This window comes from Chenopodium quinoa, unplaced genomic scaffold (genome assembly GCF_001683475.1).
Source record: "Chenopodium quinoa cultivar QQ74 unplaced genomic scaffold, ASM168347v1, whole genome shotgun sequence".
Taxonomy (NCBI): domain Eukaryota; kingdom Viridiplantae; phylum Streptophyta; class Magnoliopsida; order Caryophyllales; family Amaranthaceae; genus Chenopodium; species Chenopodium quinoa.
In genome coordinates, this window is record NW_018743074.1 from 856,090 (window position 1) to 875,362 (window position 19,273).

At 36.3% G+C, this 19,273-nt stretch overlaps 4 protein-coding genes across 4 annotated transcripts; 2 read left to right on the forward strand and 2 right to left on the reverse strand.

The window, feature by feature from the left end:
• The first annotated feature begins 226 nt into the window (after positions 1–226).
• LOC110731586 (WRKY transcription factor 22-like) lies at positions 227–2,728 on the forward strand. The gene is made up of 3 exons (XM_021911454.1): positions 227–969; positions 1,081–1,191; positions 1,660–2,728. Exons 1-3 carry the CDS (start codon positions 362–364, stop codon positions 2,129–2,131), a joined length of 1,191 nt encoding a protein of 396 aa, XP_021767146.1. The 5' UTR covers positions 227–361; the 3' UTR covers positions 2,132–2,728.
• A 913-nt stretch (positions 2,729–3,641) lies between these two features.
• Positions 3,642–6,778, reverse strand: LOC110731587 (pentatricopeptide repeat-containing protein At3g61520, mitochondrial-like). Its single transcript, XM_021911456.1, has one exon. It carries the CDS (start codon positions 6,460–6,462, stop codon positions 4,189–4,191), a length of 2,274 nt encoding a protein of 757 aa, XP_021767148.1. The 5' UTR covers positions 6,463–6,778; the 3' UTR covers positions 3,642–4,188.
• Positions 6,779–7,696: 918 nt separating this feature from the next.
• LOC110731588 (3-methyl-2-oxobutanoate hydroxymethyltransferase 1, mitochondrial-like) lies at positions 7,697–12,447 on the reverse strand. Its single transcript, XM_021911457.1, has 5 exons — positions 11,817–12,447; positions 10,702–10,908; positions 10,472–10,618; positions 8,371–8,424; positions 7,697–8,264 (listed from the first exon to the last, which is right to left on the reverse strand). The coding sequence occupies exons 1-5, from the start codon at positions 12,222–12,224 to the stop codon at positions 8,106–8,108; spliced, it is 975 nt and encodes a 324-aa protein (XP_021767149.1). The 5' UTR covers positions 12,225–12,447; the 3' UTR covers positions 7,697–8,105.
• Positions 12,448–14,206: 1,759 nt separating this feature from the next.
• On the forward strand, positions 14,207–19,213 carry LOC110731589 (proline iminopeptidase-like). The gene is made up of 10 exons (XM_021911458.1): positions 14,207–14,809; positions 16,006–16,142; positions 16,242–16,415; positions 16,599–16,835; positions 16,942–17,048; positions 17,166–17,238; positions 17,377–17,445; positions 17,554–17,661; positions 18,312–18,437; positions 18,727–19,213. Exons 1-10 carry the CDS (start codon positions 14,491–14,493, stop codon positions 18,919–18,921), a joined length of 1,545 nt encoding a protein of 514 aa, XP_021767150.1. The 5' UTR covers positions 14,207–14,490; the 3' UTR covers positions 18,922–19,213.
• The last annotated feature ends 60 nt before the right edge of the window (positions 19,214–19,273 follow it).

The following is a 19,273-nucleotide window of genomic DNA, read 5'->3' on the forward strand; positions in this document are numbered from 1 at the left end:
ATATAAACTTATGTTATTTGAAATAAATCAAAATTAATTGATAAAATACACTAAAAAATTTATACAAGTATAATATAAAAATAAATTAATTAAAGAATTCAACCCAAAAACGTCAAAATATGCAACTAAAAAAATAAAATAAAAAATGGAGTACTCAAACTGAAAATGTCCTTTTCTAAAAATTTCATTTATATATATAAATCCCATCCCACTACCCTCCATTCTTTTTAATTATCTTTCTGATTTCTTATCCCCCCACCCCTTCCAAAAGTCAGCGCCTTCTCTTGTCTCCATTCTCTCATTCCTTCTTTATTCTCACTTTCTCTCTCCTCCCCTGTTTTTCTCTCTCCTCGTAACATCCATGGAAACCCCTCCAGATTGGGATCTACTCGCCGTTGTCAGAAGCTGCTGCTCCACCACCACCACCACTACAACCACCACCACAGCGGATCTAGAACCTTCTCCATCAATTCCGCCGCCACCTCCGTCGTCGTCGTCTTCGCAATTTACCCTTCTTCCTCAACTACCTCAGCAGCAACAACAACCGCCTAAGCAAGAGCCGTATTTTTCTACATCGCCTTGTTCAACAACGAGTGGGGGTGGTGGTGGAAGTGGTGGTATTCTGTTTCAATTTTCAAACCCCTTTGAGCCTTGCACCTCAACGACGTCGTTTGAGTTGCAGGATATATGTAAACCGTTGATTTGCTCCACTGCAACTACTGCAAATAGTTCCGTCACTATTCATAACACTAATAGTTTTCAGTCTCTCTCCTCGGCTTCTTTGGCGTCTCCGGTATCTTCGCCTTCTTCAGTCATCACTGGAAGATCTTTTGGAATTGTTGAACAACAACAACATCAACAACAAACGCAGCTTCGAGGATTAATTAAGCCTTCTCATGTCATTTTTGGAACCTCTTCTCCTTCTAATGCTGGAAATAATGCTTCTCAAACTCAGAGAACTAAGAAAAGGTTGGTTTTGTTTGGATTAATTTTTCATGAGAAAAATATGATTTTGAGGAGTACCCATTTTGTAGATTGGTGTCAATTTTAATGGGTTTTGTTTTGATTTTTGTAATACAGGAAGAATTTGATGAAGAAGGTGTGTCATGTTCCAGCAGAAGGTCTTTCCTCTGATATGTGGGCTTGGAGAAAATATGGTCAGAAACCCATCAAAGGCTCTCCATATCCAAGGTGGTTTTTCTTTTTGTTTCTTTCTATCTATATTGCTTGATTTTTTCCCAAAAAAAAAAAAAAAAAAAAAAGGTCAGTACTCCCCCCCTCGGGTAGCTCGAGTTTTACACACTTTCCGTTTTCATTCCATTAATTTACAAAGTGTTCCGTTAAGCATATGCTAAAGCACCTATAATGATAACATGTTGTGATAAGCAAAAGAATTTGTGTTCAAACTCTTTATTTGCTTTTAAAAGCAAAGCAAATTCCTGAACACACAACACCAAGAATCTCATCAAATCTCAGCTCATTTCCAAAAAACTTTACTTTTAAAGGCGAAACCAGAAAAGTAGTCCTTGTTCAATGATACCAACCATTAATAGAAATTTACCAACCTAAAATCTTTTTTCTGATTTTCATTTTTTTTTTTGCTACAATCTTGTCTTATTTTTCGCTAATGAATTTTATTTCCAAAAATAAATACAACAGGGGATACTACAGATGTAGCAGCTCAAAGGGATGTTTAGCCAGAAAACAAGTAGAGCGCAACAGATCAGACCCTAAAATGTTCATAGTCACCTACACTTCCGAACACAATCACCCTATGCCAACTCACAGAAACTCTCTCGCCGGAAGTACTCGCCAAAAACCACTTACCACCACCGGAACACCGCCGGAGCAGCCCACTTGCTCGTCACCCTCCGCCGCAAGTCTCTCTCCTTTGACCGAGAAGTCAGAGTCAAAGACTGAAGGAGATGAATTAATCAAAGAGGAAGATGATACAAGCGAAATGGCTCTATCTGATTTAATGCTTAATGATGATTTCTACGTGGGGTTTGAGCAAATCGACGGTGGCTCAGATGGTAGTGATTGTTTTTCAGATCATTTTTCGCCGTCGTCGGCGGAGTTTCCTTGGTTAAGTAATAGTAGTAGTACGGCAGCAGCTGCCGGAGGGAGTTGACTTTTTCCGGCAGACGTTGACTTTTTTTTAATTTTCCGGTGGGAGGAATTCTAGTGGTTGTTGATGATGGTGGGATTGACTTTTGGTTCATTGACATGATGCCTTCCCACTTTAATTTGGTCAACTTTAATTTTATTTTATTTTAAATTTATTATATTTACTTTATTTGTGCTTTTTAGGAGAGGGGAGGTGGGAAAAATGCTCTCACTATTTGTCAGAATCTATGTAAGGTCACAATGGCATTGTGGATTTGTAAGGTAGTGGAGATTTAACAGTAAACCAAAAGTTAGAGAGATAAGGAGGAGAGAGAAATTTTAGAAAACACTTTTAGTTGGTAGAATCTCTATTCTCAACTAAAGTGAACTTTTTTTTTTTTTGATTTGTAAGTGAATGTAATGGGAAATTGGGAATGGTCCATTGAAAGTTAGCAAGAACCTTGTAGAGGAAAAAAGAGGGATGGGGTTGAGGTGCATATGCTTATAGTTATTCTTTTGTTTTTGTGAAGGAAGGAAAGGAAAAAAATATTAGTATAGTTGTAGTATTCAGCAATAAAACTCATAAAGTTAATTATTCGGTATATATACTTCTTTCATTTTATGATGATTGTCTTACTTCTTGTTATGGTGCGTTTATATTTTAGATTGACTATAATTATTTGTTTCGTCCTGTGTTCATTCACCAAATATATTCTTACGCTTTGTCCTCTTCCCTTATTAATATTGGATTAGTGTTTGACTTATATACAACTAGTTAGAAATTTTGCTAATAACTTGATTTTTGCTATAGAATATTGACTTTTAGAGTTATGTAAACACATTAAAAGATTGTGAGTCAAGGGATACATCATAGAGGATTATTATTTGTGAACGGAGTGAGAATTAAAGATAAGTTGCTTTTTATCTTTGGAGAACATTGTCAAACGGGCATTTTCTATTCTACTGTAAACAAATTTATTAATTTATCAAATGCTTTAAGAAGGATGGTGATAGTTTAATGTAAAAATTGCTAGTTTTGGGACCATCGAATGGAATCTGTGGAAACACATGGTTCACAGCTGTCGGTTCTCAATCTCCAATGAAAGTCACCATCTTTTTCCTCTTTAGTTTTGGGGGATAAATTGGTAGGACAACCCTAATTACTGCCTAATTTTAACTGAAAACTCTGCACATTGTTTAAATTTAGTAGGCCTTATTTTTAGAGTAGAGCAGAGACCATTTACAGACATAACAGTACCAATTTTGGTGAATGAAACTATAAACAAGCAGTAACTTTTCAAATACAGTATACCAGTTCTGCATTTCAATAGGGTTTTAATTTCTGAAATTGCCTACCTTCAACTTGATGTGAACATTCCACATTCCTCTTTTGAAACTACCATAATCTTTTGTCTAATAGCTTTTGAATGTAGATTCGTTTGAGGAGGATCAGAATGGAATGTGCTATATGTAAAGGTAAGGGAAATGAATAAGAAGTTAAAAGTAAAGATACATAAAGAGTACCATGTAACAAAACTGAACAAAATTCCCAACTTAATACGAGTATTATGTTGAAGAAAGTAATTAAGAATTAAGACTACGGTTATTGGATTGCAGCACAAAAATAGTCCTTTTCATAGAAAATAAAAACCGATACATCTACATCGTGCTTATTGCAGACAAGGGTTTCCCTTACTGTGTCTGCATCTTTGCTGAATGACTGAAAATCAACCCAACGGAAATGTTGGTACAACATCACTTTATCCTCTCAGAAAAAGGGGACTTTGAGCTCTGGCTTTCAGCTCCCTAAATCAGCTGAGCCTAAAACGCAACTTTCAGTTAAATGTGGTGGGTTGAACGGGCAGCTAATAGCGATGTTGCAGCATCTTTTCTCTGCGTACCATGTACCTTGGCTTCATACAGCTTACTAACACTGAATTGTAATCCGGAGTGGTCTTTTGGTTAGACGTGATTAGAAAATTTGAAGTTCCACTTATTTAAAGAGCGACAAATTAAAGCATCTTCCTCTACAAGATGCGAAGTAGAACCTCTCATTGCCAGAAAGCCACTCTTCATACAGAGTCACCTGTATACTTCTACAAACTGTTTAAGTTTATCATCTTCGCCTACTGCAGGAAGCCACTCTGTGAGTATCTCCATGGTTATATAGTCAGGATGACAATCCAATTCAGTCATTTTCCCCATAAGCTCTAAAGCTTTATCAAGCTTATTCTCGTCTCGTAGGCCTTTGAATAAGGCATTGAAGGTACTCGAATCTGGTCCCACGCCCTTGGCTATCATGTCTTCAAAAAGAGAGAGTGCTTTCCCCAACTCATTCTTCTGGCAAAGAGCATCTATTAAGACATTGTATACTACAGTATTGGGAGGAGTCCTGCTGGATGAACTCATTTTCTTAAAAATTTTCATGGCTTCATCAAGCTCTCCCGCCCTGCAACATGCATAAATTAGTGCTCCAAATGTGACAACTGTAGGAGCAATCTTGTTTTCAACCATCTGTATAAGCAGTCTACGAGCTGGTTTCAGGTCCCCGGTTCTGCTGAAATATGAGATCAAAGTATTGTAGGTAATACTATCAGGTTCAAGTCCAACCTCTTTCATTTCCTCCAACAACTGATGAGCTTTATCCAACTTATTCTTCTTGCAAAAGCCGTTGATCATCACATTATAACACCGAATGTCAGGGAGAAATCCAGCACTTTTCATCTCGAATAAAACTGACTCAACATCAGCCATAAGCTCTGCTTGGGACAAGCCAGAGATCAGGCTATAGTACACAATGGCATCTAATGCACATGTTTGTCTTATTTCTTTGAACAACTCCATTGCTTTATTGATATTATTTACACCACAGAAACCACTAATCAACGTAGTATAAGTTACTTTGTTTCCTTTTAGCCCCTTTCCTTCCATCTGACGGTAGAACTTGAGCGCATTACCAGCTTTACCATCTCTGCACATACCACCCACTAAAGTATTAATAGTAACAACATTTGGTTGAACTCCTTGCTTCTCCATCTCATCAAACAATTCAAGAGATCTCTCAACCTCATCAACTTTACAAAATCCATCAATCAGACAATTATAAGTGCTACTAATTGGGGAGCATTTACCTTCTGATATCATCTTTCTCATCATAGCTAAAACTTCTTCTGCACGACCAACTTTACATAGCCCGTTGATGAGAGTATTATAGATTATTACATCCGGCTCAATGTGTGCACTTATCTTACCGTTCCTCATTTTCTCAAACAAATTGATCGCTTCATCAATCTTAAAAGACTTGCAAAGGTGATTGATACTAATCCCAAGAGTCACAACATTAGCACTTATGCCTTTCGCCAGCATCTCTTCCAATAATTCTTCCATTCTTTTAAATTGGCGGTCTTTTGCCAAACCTGCCAGCAAGGCATTATATGGTGCAACTTCAACAGGTCCATCCAATTCCATGAAAGCTATCAAAAGCTTCCAAGCCATGTCAATCTTTCTAGCCCTACAGAGTTCAGTAATCCATTGCGTCAACAGAACAGTATCAGGAAACACGCGGTGTCTGCCAAACTTCAACGCTAGCTCCACAAGTTCCTCCCAAGATAACCCCTTTCCGTGCTTCCTAGCTTCCAACATCACCGAAAAAACAATTGCAGCAGTGTTTGAATTTGGCGGGAAATCCACATTTGGTTGGAGCATATCGTCGAGCACCTGGAGTGCATCAACAAAACACCCATTTCTAAGAAGCTGATCAATCAACGCATTCCGAACATGGGTAATCTTCAACTGGGATTCTAATTCATTATACATCATCATTAGTTTCTCAGTCATTCCAACCCGCCCTAAACATTGAATGAAAAGAATAACAGAATTAACCTTCAAAGGAACACCCATCTCTATGGAAGTGTTAAGGAGGTCGAAGAGCTTCTCTTTCCAACTGGGTTTTCGAGAAGCAAGCTCAAAAACAGCTTGAAATGCAGAAGAAAGCAGATTATCATCTGGGCAAGGAGAATTGGAGCGAAGGTGTTCGACGAAATTGAGGGCTGTTGAAGAATCGCCCAAACGACGAGTGATTTGGAGGATGTGATTGGAGGAGAGAGAATTAGAATCTGAGAAGAGAAGATTAGAAAGCTCTTGGTTTGTCTTCCAGCTTTCATTATCGTTGGATTTGAGGATTTCGACGATTTGGGTTACAATTGAAGATGATGATGAAAGGTCTATTTTAGGCGATTCAGCATTTGAGGGGTTTTCGATGGATGAGTGAAGGAAATAGGCGTGATTTTGAGGGTTTTGATGTTTGAGTAAACGAAGGAGTTTTGAGCAGATTGGTACTCTTGATGCGATGCTCATCTTACTCTGTTTTTTCTCTGGGGAAGAAGGGAATCAATTTTGGGGGGAAGGGAGTCAAATTTGAAGGCAGTACATAAAACGGGTTGCTTACACCCACAATGGTTGCTAAGAGGTTGCGGCGCGGTTATGGTCGGGTATACCATACGGTTGATAGCTAAGGGCAATACATAATTACATACTCTGTAATCTGTATTGAGGAATGCTATTGATTTATTGTTATTCTCTAATTAAATTTTCATGTATGAATGTAGCTGAGTTGGATTGCACTCATTATATTTTTTTTTTGTTAAAATTCACTAGTAACTATTATGAAATACAAAGAAAAATATATATTGAAATTTGTCATGTCAAAGATTAATATACCAATTATTTCCCATATATAACGGCACAATAATATAAACTCGGGTACACCATACTAAAATTGATTTAAAGAATGATAAGTTCTTTCTAGTGATTGAGAACTTGAGATAGCCAACTGTACGAGTAACACCAAGCAATTTGAACCATAATTGCTTAAACCTTAACAAAGGTGTTAAATTAATATTTGTGTGAACTTTGTTGGAGATTGGAAGTAATTCTTGATACAAATCAGAGAAAAGTTCCTAACAGAAGCAGATAAAAAAAAAAAAATCATTAAGACATTCATTTTGACTTTGGCCATCATAATAATTCATTAAAAATACATCATACAAAATCGTATTATTATTATTGGACATCAGAATTGTCAATTCTAAGACTCTATAAATGTCATTGTGCCAACAGTACCAATGTCAAAATCACACCCGACCCTTGTCAAATGTTGTCATAGCAAAGGTCAAAAGTCATGTCCATGACACTTTTTCTGGAGGAATCTCAAATTTTGATTAAAATTGAAGTGAAATTTCTCAAAGTGCCAAATAGCTTCAAGGTCGCCCATGATTGCACTGTCCTTTGTTATTGTTAACAAGTCATTTTCATCAGATTCTTTAGAGATTACAGGAAACTTTCAAATAAACATTCAAATAGTAAAATAAACTTGTATGTCAATCATCAATATTGATTTAGCCTACCTTTAAATGATACTCCGTAATGTATCGGAGCTTAGACCTCATCTTACGGAGAGAAACTGCGGATATTACATGTAGAAAAAAAATAAAAAAATTTAAGAAACTCCTGATTGGCTAATTTGATGCTTCTAATATATTCATAAAGAGCATGAGCCTATTTAGAAGACTGAAATAAAAGTCGAATACTATATAAGAATCTCCATGATCAAATCTCTTATTCTCATAAGGTTTCTTCAGCCGACATACAGTTTCTGTTATGCCTCTTAGCAAAATTACAGCACCCAACAAGAAGTTACAGACTTCAAGCTTAAAGAAAACACTATCCTCTGTTTCTGGCATGGCGCTTCAGTGTCATAGCTGAAACATGCTCACTTTTACTAGCCAGAGCAAACTTATATAACATCCAAATTCTACTGTCAATAGAAATTAGGGGAAAACTCTTGTCAATATGAGGAGCCATTATAATTTTTTTTTTTTTGGATTGTCGAATGCATTTTGTTAGTCATAGCAATCTATGAGGTGATTTTGTTTTTCTCCATCTTTTCAACAGCTTCGGCTGCAGCAGAGGCAGCTTTATCCAAGCCCATCTGTTTTAGCTCATCCAAGAAACCACCAAACTTCTGAAGCACTGATTTTATATGGGCTGTGGTCAGGTCCAGGGAATGAACCACTTGTCACTTCATCCTTGTACTCCACAAGGGCTTTGTTGATCACATCTCCGACGTGTGCATATTGCTTGCAGAATTTAGGAGTAACCTGCAATTATTGATTAAAAAAAAACCAATAAACCATCTATTCTACTTCTATTTCATTTTAGGGGTGGGGGTGGCGGTGGCAGAAAGTTCGAGTAGCACTGTCTAACCTTTGCATGGTGAGGGTGTCGCAGCATTCCCAGAAGATCATGATACACTAACACCTGAAATTTAAGAAGCATTTGGTAAAAGAGATCATATATGATTGGATGCATATCTCATGGAGTTAGGTTCTACAATAAATATAATGAAATCTCAATTAACCTTTTTTTCTCCCCCTTTGAATGACAGACAGGGCAAATAGTTTGGAGGGCGGGGGTGGTGAAGAGGAGTCAATGCCACAGTTCCTTTTTTTAGTCGAATCTTAGAAATGAGGTCCAAGATTGTAATAAATTTCTTACAGAATCATTTAGGCTTTTTAATGATTGAGCATGACAATATTAGGATAATATCAAGTGAATCAATTGGACATAAAAAAATTCCTGGTGTAAAAATAAGAGCATAGGCAATTGAGTAAGTTTATCTGATATTAGTCTGAAACAGCGGTAAATTTTATGGGACCGCAGAAAGAGTGCATCATACTAAACAAACTTGGCTGCAGAATTCTGCATCTTTATGATGAAATTATTTGAAGCATGGGGAGAATGAAGAAGGAAAACAGCATTCTGCATTACAGAATGGTAGGCTTCCTACAAGTAGCCAAGAATTGATTGTATAGTTTTCTAAATTGTGATGCAAATCAGAGGGACCATAATTAACATAAGGGCATCCATAAGTCCACATCAGTGCTTTAAGAGGAACCACTTACTTTTGCAGTCTGTAAGAGAGGTGAAGCAACTGAGCCGATTTATTAAGCTAATAAAAGAGGTGCATGAAATCACAGAAAACATTTTCCTATCTTTATCTCTCTCAATTTCTAAAATTAATTCTCCTTGAAAAGATGATGTACAAGTTTTCAAACAATTTTCAACTCACAACTTCTTTATCTTTACTTCCAAGTTGAAGAGAAAAGTTTGGGTAGCCTTTCATGTGAGAAAGGTCAGAATGGAATTTAAAGCACTCAGAATAAGAGTTTCATTGAATAACTGGTACGTTTATATAAAACAAAAATAAAAAGAGCCTAGTCATCTGCAGTGCAGCAAGGAATTCAATTAAAGAGCAGGTAGTGTTCAAATTAAGCAAGGAACAATTCCAGAATTTTATTGACATGGCAACTATATTTTTTTTCATTTCTGTTCTTTGGTAAGATCTGAGCATGGAAGGCAACACAGGATGATGAGGATTTTGCTGAAGTGGAGTTGAGGCATTGCAACGCGCTCAAGGCACTTGCAGCGCACAAGGCCTAGTGGCCTACTTTTAGGTGCCAAATTCAGTTGAAGTAATTTATAGAGGCTTTGATATGTTAAACGAATGTCATGAATATCTCATTCAATTTATAAGTAAGGTAATAATGATGCATGCTGGGAAAATCAGCTAATTACAATTGTGTTAAAAAAAAACGGCAACCTAAAATCACAACAGTAGAAATTGTGCTGAAAATTCCATTGTTTCAATAATTTAGGTCAGTCTCGTGTGAAAAAGGAATTTACAGTAATCTTACACAAGAAAATATAAAAAAATGATTCTAAATTATTACATGAATGACCACCTTTCTAATCGTGACATGTGTGCTTGACTCCACCTAGGTTCGAGCACAGGCTTGTCTTATGCCAGCACTTCAAGAACCCTAATACTTTGTGCACCTTACGCATACACACCAGGTCACCAGGAAACCCATTGCCTAAGGCCCTCAGTGCAGGCTCATGCCTTCTTAAACAATTGGTGAGTAAACGAGTCTGATTTAAATTCAAGGGGAGGAAAGGAGCATAAAGTCGACAAAAAAGGAATACACTACTATTCTTTATTGAAGGGACACTGCGGTTGAATTAAGAGAGTTGAGGGATGAAAAGAGTTATGTGCAGTGTGGAAGACAAACTAACTGGAAAGAACCATAGGTCGGCTAAAACCAGGTTTGTAATTAGCACAAGAGTGTACATTTTATGGTAATAGTAGGCAATGGCATGTGAAAAGATGTCGAGTAACAAATGCATGTATTTTCAAAATATACAAAGCAAAAAGCAAGATGATAAACTCTAAACTTCTTCAAACTAAAACACAATGCATAAAGATAAAATGTCAACTCATTGACCTTTCAATTATAAGAAAACAAACCTGCCCACTGCAATATGGTCCAGCTCCAATACCGATAGTAGGAATTCCTAAAATGGATGTTGCTGCTGCAGCCACTGGTGCAGGAACACATTCCAAAACAACAGCAAAACACCCAGCTTCTTGCAAAGCAAGTGCAGTCTCTACAACCTTCACAGTACCACATTCAGCGCTAACATATATCAAGTGTATGGTCACATGGGGTGAGGACTGAGGAATCTATCAGAAGATACCTTAACAGCACTGGAAATGTTTCTCCCCTGAGGCCTAAATCCTCCAAGAACACTAATGGCCTGCGGTGTCAATCCTACATGCCCAATCACTGCAATTCCGGCTTCAACAATAGCTTTTGCTGCTGTAATTCTAGAAGGTGATGCTCCCTCCAATTTTATTGCATCCATTCCTCCCTCTTTCAAAATTCTGACAGCAGAATCAACTGCCTGTTTTAATATTAAAATGCCATATCATGAATCATCACACTAATACATTCACAAACATAATACTTGTATCAATCAAGGCATCTTATTACAATGAGTATATACTCACTCTAAATTATATTGAGGTATTGATTATACACTTGTACACCAATGAGATAAATCAGTTTATACCCTCTAAAGCTTATAGGCATTTTGTTTCTTAGAGCTTATTTTATGCCTCGCTGTAAGGAGATCCCAAGCCAACCACATGAGTTATAAGGAACTGGGATTACTGGGCCACTCGGAAATAGGGGTATGCAAGCATTGGATTTTTTCAAAAGCACAATGAAAAATCACTTGCTGAAGAGAGCAGTAATCTTCCTTTCCATTGGCCAAATACTCAGGATAACAATCAAATACACTCACCTTAGGGCTTAAACTTTCGATTATGATACAATAAAGTGCTTGCAGAACAAATTAAAGGAGTTGTTAATAACATACTTCAGCCCCATTTTCCCAAATGTCTAATCTTATCTAATACATTCTTCTCACCAATTAAAGCTTTTTTTTTTTTCTTTGATTAACCACCACTTTATCCTCTTGAGCTTTTAGCCACCAGGTCTAATATTAGAAGCAAGGAAATTAAACAAACTTAATTGTACTTAATTAAACAACATGATTATTAATTTTATTACAGTATTTAATATTACATCAATTATCCAATTGCAATAAACATTCCCTGCTTACCCAACAAGAACAACCCCACTTAATCTAAAACCACCACAATTATCATCTAATTATTACATCAATTATCCAATTGTAATTCCATTCCCTAATTATTCAACAAGAACAACCCATCAAGCAAAAAACCACAAAACAATCACCCAATTCACAATTCATCCTTAAAACATCCAAAAATATAATTTTTATACCTGCTGAGAGCTGGACTCATAAGTACCAAAAGGGAGGTCCCCAACAAGAAGGGGTCGATTGGCACCACGCGCCACCGCGCGACAATGAACAAGCATTTCATCAAGAGTAATCGGCAAAGTAGTATCATAGCCGTGAACAACCATGGCGGCGGAGTCTCCGACGAGGCAAATGTCAATTCCGGCGGTGTCAAGGTGTACGGCGGAAGGGTAATCATAGGCTGTCACCATTGTTATGGGAATTCCCTTCTTGTGTTTCTGCTTTAGGTGAGCTAATGTTACCCTTTGTTCTGTATTTTGGGGTTTTGGACCGCCGTATACGGTGTTTTCCGGGATGTTGCTCATGTTGCGGAGGTGGAAGCGGTGGCGGAGGACGGCGGCGCGTTGAAGGACATTGCTGAAGACCGCCATTGAAAAAGACCAGGAAGAGTGGAAGAGAGTGCGTGCTTGGATCGTGATGGGGTTGTTGGCCTACTAAAGTACCAAGTCAATAATATTCTTCGTTATTTTTTGCTCTTAAAGAAATAAAATTCATTCTTTTGAAAGAGGAACTATGTCACGAATGTTACTCTCTCCATCACTCGGTTCTACATTATTTACCTATAGAATATGATCGGAGTTCTAAGGAATCTAAACTTGTGCATAACACGAGTCAACTCTGTATATGGATGATAATTCAACATACTCTCCTTTTTTTGGTGGAAATAGTTGAAAGAATTTTTTATTTGGTAATGTAAATTACTTCTAAGAAATGTAATGTAGATTAAGAGATGGAGTTTTGATTTTCTCTAATTTTAGTTATATATATTAATTCGATTTTTCCACTTAATTTTATTTTAAATACTTGATTTATCACAGTTTAAAAGTCACATTTTATTTTCTAATCAAAGACAATGTACTCATTACATAACTACCTCAAGTCCTCACCTTAGTCACTTAACAATAAAATTTATTTAGTCTTCAACTTGATGCCCAAACCAAGAAGCCATCTATATGGCTTGAAACCTAACTTTACCCTACGATGCTTTACATAGTTGCATCAAATGCGTTATTTATAAGTTTTAACATTTACCACCTTTTACATCTTCGAAATTAATATTGAAGTCTAAGGTGTTATTCGAGAAACGAACTATTTTTATATTGTTAAAAATATTCAAGTTGTACCAAACATACTTTTCATTATCTTATTGGTAACATTAAAAAAAAAATAAAAAAAAAATCTTAATTTCACTGCTGACTTTCCTAAAGCAAACAATCTAGAAGTTCTTGTGTTAAGTAGGTAAGTGAATTGTCAAATTTGGATATCTACTTCGTCTAGAAAACCACTTGTATTTACAAATTACAATATTTTTTTTTTCAACCTTCAATTTTCTTAAACAACCATTTATAAACAAGTTCAATTAGGACAATTGCCAGGAGTGATATAGCTATAGAAAAATTTAATATTACATCATAAGACACTAATTTTGAATTGCATAAGACTTGGTAGTTGACACATAACATTTTAATTCTTTATATTTTGTGTTAACACTATAAAGTGACACCTAATCAATACACTACACATATGGCCATGTTTGGTAAATAGAGTTTTGACAAAAAAATGAGCTTATTTGACCAAGTTGAGGTTTGACTACATAAATAATCTAATTTGGTTATTTGTTAAAGAGATTTTTAAATGAGCTGATTAAAGCAAATCAACTAATTTGTAAAAAGCTAAACAATAGAGCTTTTTAGATTAGCTGATTGAGTAATGGATGTCAAATGACAATTTTATTCTAAAAAGTTACTCTAATTTACATTCTTGCCCTCCCACTTTTCTTACCCTTGTTAAAAAAAATGTCAATGTCCTAAATTGTCATTTCATGTGTTCAAAACTAACAAACAACTACAAATAATAAGCTAATTTTACCAAACAACTCTACAGAATTAGCACTTACCAATCAACTAGTCAAAACTGCTAATGCAGCTAGCTAATATAATCAATTCTTACCAATCAACTAACCGTTAATTACCAAAAAGGGCCTTATACACAATTTAATTTGATCCGAGATTTTGAGCATCATCCTTTTAGAGGGTGTTTGTTTAGGGGGATAAAAGGGGTGGGATAAGGATAAAAAATAGGGATAGAAGAAATGTAGTGTTTGTTTAGAGGAATGAGGATTAGAAGAGGTTAGGGATAGGAATAAAAACACCCACTTATCCCTCCATTTCTATAACTAAGGGGGTGGTATACGGGGAAGGGATAAGAAATAAATATTAAAAGACCAAATTACCCTCAATGAAATTGAAAAGGTAAGGAGAAAGGGTAGAAGTTAGTAAGAGTATTTTTATTAATTTATTACTTATTCTTAATTTGTTTTCTAAACTTACTAAACATGGGATAAAAATTATTATCGTTATCCCACCTATTAATCCCCTATCTTTATCCTCCATTCTTATCCCTCTAATTTTCATCCCTCCAATCAAACGCCCCGTTAAGACTTTAACACCTAACCTAAACGAATAAGAATAGAGTGCGGTCTCATGTCATCATGTGAGTTAATAAACAAAACAAAACAAAGTTAATACTTAAAAAAGAAAGGTTGAAGTGGTTAGCTTCAAACCATGGAAGTATTTGACAAATATTATGAACCAATCACAACATTAAAAAACTGCCTTTTTTTCGGCGTCACGAATAATGTGGTCAACACGAATACCATTTACATTCACTACTTGTTCTTTGTTGACACCTCCATTTCTACTTCTTTATCGCTTCGCTTCATCTTCATCTTCATCTTCGTACTTTCCCTCTCCTCGCCGCCGTAAACTCACGACTTTCTCCGCCGCCATGACATCCTCCAACGGCAATTCTCCGGCTGACCATTTCGCCGGAAACTGGATCTCGGTGCCGGAACTCCGACTTCGTGATCATTATTTCACTGTTCCTCTTGATTATTCTAGTGTTTCTGATTCATCTTGCCCTAAAATCAGCGTTTTTGCTCGCGAAGTTGTTGCCGGTACATTTTATTTCAATCCATTTTTGCTATTTTACATATTCTTCATTGGATTGTCGACTTTGATTGTGAATTTGTCGTATCTTAATCAATTGACGTTATTTTGAACAAATTTGTATTATATGAAAAATGGATCTAGCTTTTGATGGAAAGAGGTTTATATAAAACGAAAAAGGGCATAAAAAGGGGATGAACTTTAAGCTTTATTCTAATATTGTTTTTTCTGGGTGTGTAAATTGTGTATGTAATAAGTGTGATTGCCTGCTTGCTTGGTTGGATTCCACTATTGTCGTAAAATGCATAAATTAGTGTTATCAACAGTTTAATTTGTTGGATTATATGCTAGTTGATTGTCGTTGTTAGCTTTTGATTTCACTCAAGATTCTGGAATTGTACGAGGGAATTTTGATTATTCGTTTTGGTGGTGGGATAGTAGTTCCCATTACAATTGTTTATTAAAAAGACATTCGATTGACTAGAAGTAGTGTTTTTATATCCTTTGCTTTACTAAATAGTAGTCTGTAGAAAGAATATTGACTTAAACAAGTTGGAAAACGATGCCCTGCACCCTATATCTTGGTACCACTGTCCACTACCACGGGTCTATGTCAATGTGTTTATGGTGCACGTGGCCGGTACCCGGCATGTGACGTATGCACACTGATCATAACCTCTCATACAATCAACTATTGCATGTGTGCATGTTTTGAGTTTTCGACTTGAAGCTACATGGTGGTGTAGTTCTAGGTGCAGGATTTTAAAACCTATTAAAGCCCTGTTCTTTTCGTATTGAAAAAGAAGTTTCAAGTCGAGTAGAGTGTATATTTAATTTAAGTAAGGGCTTATAAGTTAAGATAATTGTCTATAGGAATAAGGGCTTGTAAGTTGAGATGAGTGATGTTAAATTCAGCGGTTTGTTCGGAATTTGGATGCACTGGGTGCACAACTATACAGATTGGAGTTCCATACTTTTGGCATGTTCACTCATTTTGATCCTTCTTAGAACAGGAAAACAATTAAAGGGATTATAACGTACAAGTGTACAAAGTGAAACTAACAAACTTTGGCAAAATCAATACTCTTTTTATTTTTGAAAATGTGATATGTATTGCTCAGTTATGGCTGTTAATGCCTTAATGGCTTTATTATCTTTTGCCAATTTGAGGTTCACAAATACATATTTCTCCTATTTCTCTCAGCTGGTAAGGAGGATCAACCACTGCCATATCTTCTATATCTGCAAGGTGGACCTGGCTTTGAGTCTCCACGTCCTACAGAATCGAAAGGTTGGATTGGTAAAGCATGTGAAGGCTATCGTGTTGTGTTGTTGGATCAGGCATGTTTTATTGGAAGTTTCATTAGCAAATCCTGTTATTATGGTTAGGTTATGGTTCTTAGCTTCTTCTTGGAGTTACCTAATGCAGTATTTATACAGCGTGGAACAGGCTTGTCAACTCCCTTGACCACATCTTCTATGCGGCAAATGAAATCTGCAGAAGATCTGGCTGAATACTTGAAACACTTCCGTGCAGACAATATTGTAAACGATGCTGAATTCATTAGAAAACGCATTGTTCCTGAAGCTGGTCCTTGGACTATCTTGGGACAGGTATAAGTTGATTTTAGTGCTTTCTTGATTTTTTTGCATTTATAGGTTGTGAGTTCACAGACATGTGTATAGTGTTTTTTATTTAGTGCTCAAGTGATCATCTTCACTAAGTATTTATTTCCCCAAAAGTGAACTCATATAGCTCTTATAATTCACCACTTTTTCTTTCCCTTTGTTTTCTAGAGCTACGGTGGTTTTTGTGCTGTTACATATCTAAGTTTTGCCCCTCAAGGGTTAAAGCAAGTCCTTGTAACAGGCGGAATTCCTCCTGTTGCAGATGGTTGTACTGCAGATGCCGTGTATCATGCATGCTTTGAAAAGATTTCGCGTCAAACAGAGAAATACTATGAAAGGTTTCCTCAGGATGTTGAAGTTGTCCAAGATATTGTTAAATTCTTGGCAAATTCTGAAGGAGGCGGGGTGTGACATTCTACACCATATAAGTTTATTTTTTAATTTTTGAATTGCTTTTTGTCGAAAGCTTAGTTATGCATCATTGTATCTTTTCTTGTTTCCTTGAATGAAGGTGCCTCTACCATCTGGTGGAATGTTAACCCCAAGGGGACTTCAAACTCTTGGTCTTTCTGGTCTAGGGGCTGGGGCTGGTGCTGGTTTTGAGAGGTTGCATTACATGTAAGTAGTTAGTCAATATCTCGCTTTACTTAATATGAGATTAAAATATTACTCTTTTGGTCATTCTATCTCTTCCTTTCTTTTTACCTTTTCCTTCTTATCCTCTGTTCTCCACAGGCTTGAGAGAGCCTGGGATCCTGTTATAACTCCAGGTGCACAAAAGCAACTCAGTTATTGCTTTTTGAATGCCGTAAGTAATTCAATATACAACTATTATTTTTTGCACTACAGATTTATATTTTTTTATTAAAATTGAGTCCCCTTTTTTTTTTTTTTTTTTTTTTACTTGGTATGACAATTAATTGCTTGAAACTTTTCTGGATGGCAGTTTGATAATTGGGGGGCTTTCAATACGAACCCGCTATATGTGATACTTCATGAGTTGATTTACTGCGAAGTACGTTTAGTCTCTCTTTTCTTTTCATGTGTTAGGGCAGAAAAACTTGCTGCTGTTTGTCTAGCAAGTTTTCCATGAAAATAATGGTAAGTTGTGTTAAATTTGCAGGGTGCTCCATCACAGTGGGCTGCTCATAGAGTAAGGGAGGCCAATGGAAGCAAGTTTGACGCAATCAAGGCAGCAAAAGAAGGGCGTCCTGTATACTTCACAGGAGAGGTATCTTTCCTTGATATTATTTTCTTAGTAATCATCTAGTTATTTTTTTCATTGGTGTAATGGGCTAAATTCCTGCTTATGCTACAACATATGATAGTGCTAAGCAGCCTAAGCTGTTAAGTGTTTTAACCTTCTTTTCAAGTGAAAAACCCTCCTATTCTAGAATCTTTCTTTTTCTTCTCCTTTTGGTCAGCGAGTCCCTTGCTATGAAGTTCTCATTAATATTACAATAAATTACTTAATTATAAAATTCGCCCCATTACACCCAAGTTAATTACTTAATTATAAAGCTCACCTTGTAACCCTTGCCTTGCCTTACAACCTTCTCACACAGAAGTTACTCATACAGTAATTCTGAGTGAAGTCAGTGAATTTTGCTGTATCTAGAGTTAAACTGCGAAATGTAAAAAAATTTGTACCTGTAAGTCTGTAACTAAGTTTTATTTGGTTACGTACGGCCGAAGAGTACTTGCTTTCCTTAGTAAAGGATTTGCTTTATTTCTTTGTTTGTCATTGACAATAGAAATAATTTAACGACTGATCCACAATATGTGTTTTTCATTGTGTTTCTTGCATTTTGGAATCTGCAGCAGGCAACAGTGAACGTCTGCTCATGTAATCTTATCTGACTTGACACTCTACTTGTACAGATGGTATTCCCATGGATGTTTGATGAAATTTCTTCCTTAAAACATCTCAAGGAGGTTGCCCACATACTTTCAGAGAAAAAAGATTGGCCTCCATTATATGATGTAGCAGCACTGGAGAACAACAAGGTCTGATTTCCTGCCTTGTACATGTGATTGATCCTGAATGTTTCTTTGTCTTCCCTGGATTCTTAGCCTTCCTTGGTGATATGTATTGTTGATGTTTTAATGGCAGAAAACCAGGATTCATAATTTGGGGCTTGTTTCTTTGCTTAAACTGCAGATATTTTATACTTCTTTTTGTGTCGGTGTCGCTAGTTTCATGTGAATACATGTTTCTGTCTTGTTGTGCTCCCTCGGGTTAGATAATGCTGTGCCTTTTCATCTAACATTGCATATTGCATGACAATGCTTATAGGTTCCTGTAGCAGCTGCGCTCTACTATGAGGACATGTTTGTGAACTTCAATCTGGCCATGAAAACTGCTGAACATATTTCCGGAATAAGGCTGTGGATAACTAATGAATACATGCATTCTGGTTTACAGGATGGGGGAAGTCATGTCTTCGATCATCTGATGGAGATGTTGAATGGGAAGAGGCCCTTGTTCTAAATATTTTCCAGTCTCGAGATATGTCTTTACCTAATAAATACTGCTAGTCTTTTCTTTTTTTTTTTTTTTTTTTTTTTTTTTTTCTTTTTTTTTTTTTATCAATATATAGATTGGCGGATTGTAACATGTTTCATTGAGTTCATAAGCGCAGGACCATGATAGAGTGATCTTGCTATTAGAGAAAGAATTAAGTCTGAATTCTGATGATGTTCATAGAATGTAATATGATGCGTAGTATAAGTTTATGATACTCAGAAATAAGAATTAACATGACATGTTTTTGCAAAATCTAGTCGAAATTGTTTTTGTGTAAAACTTACCCGATTCCACCTTTCAAGTCCAAGTATGTCGA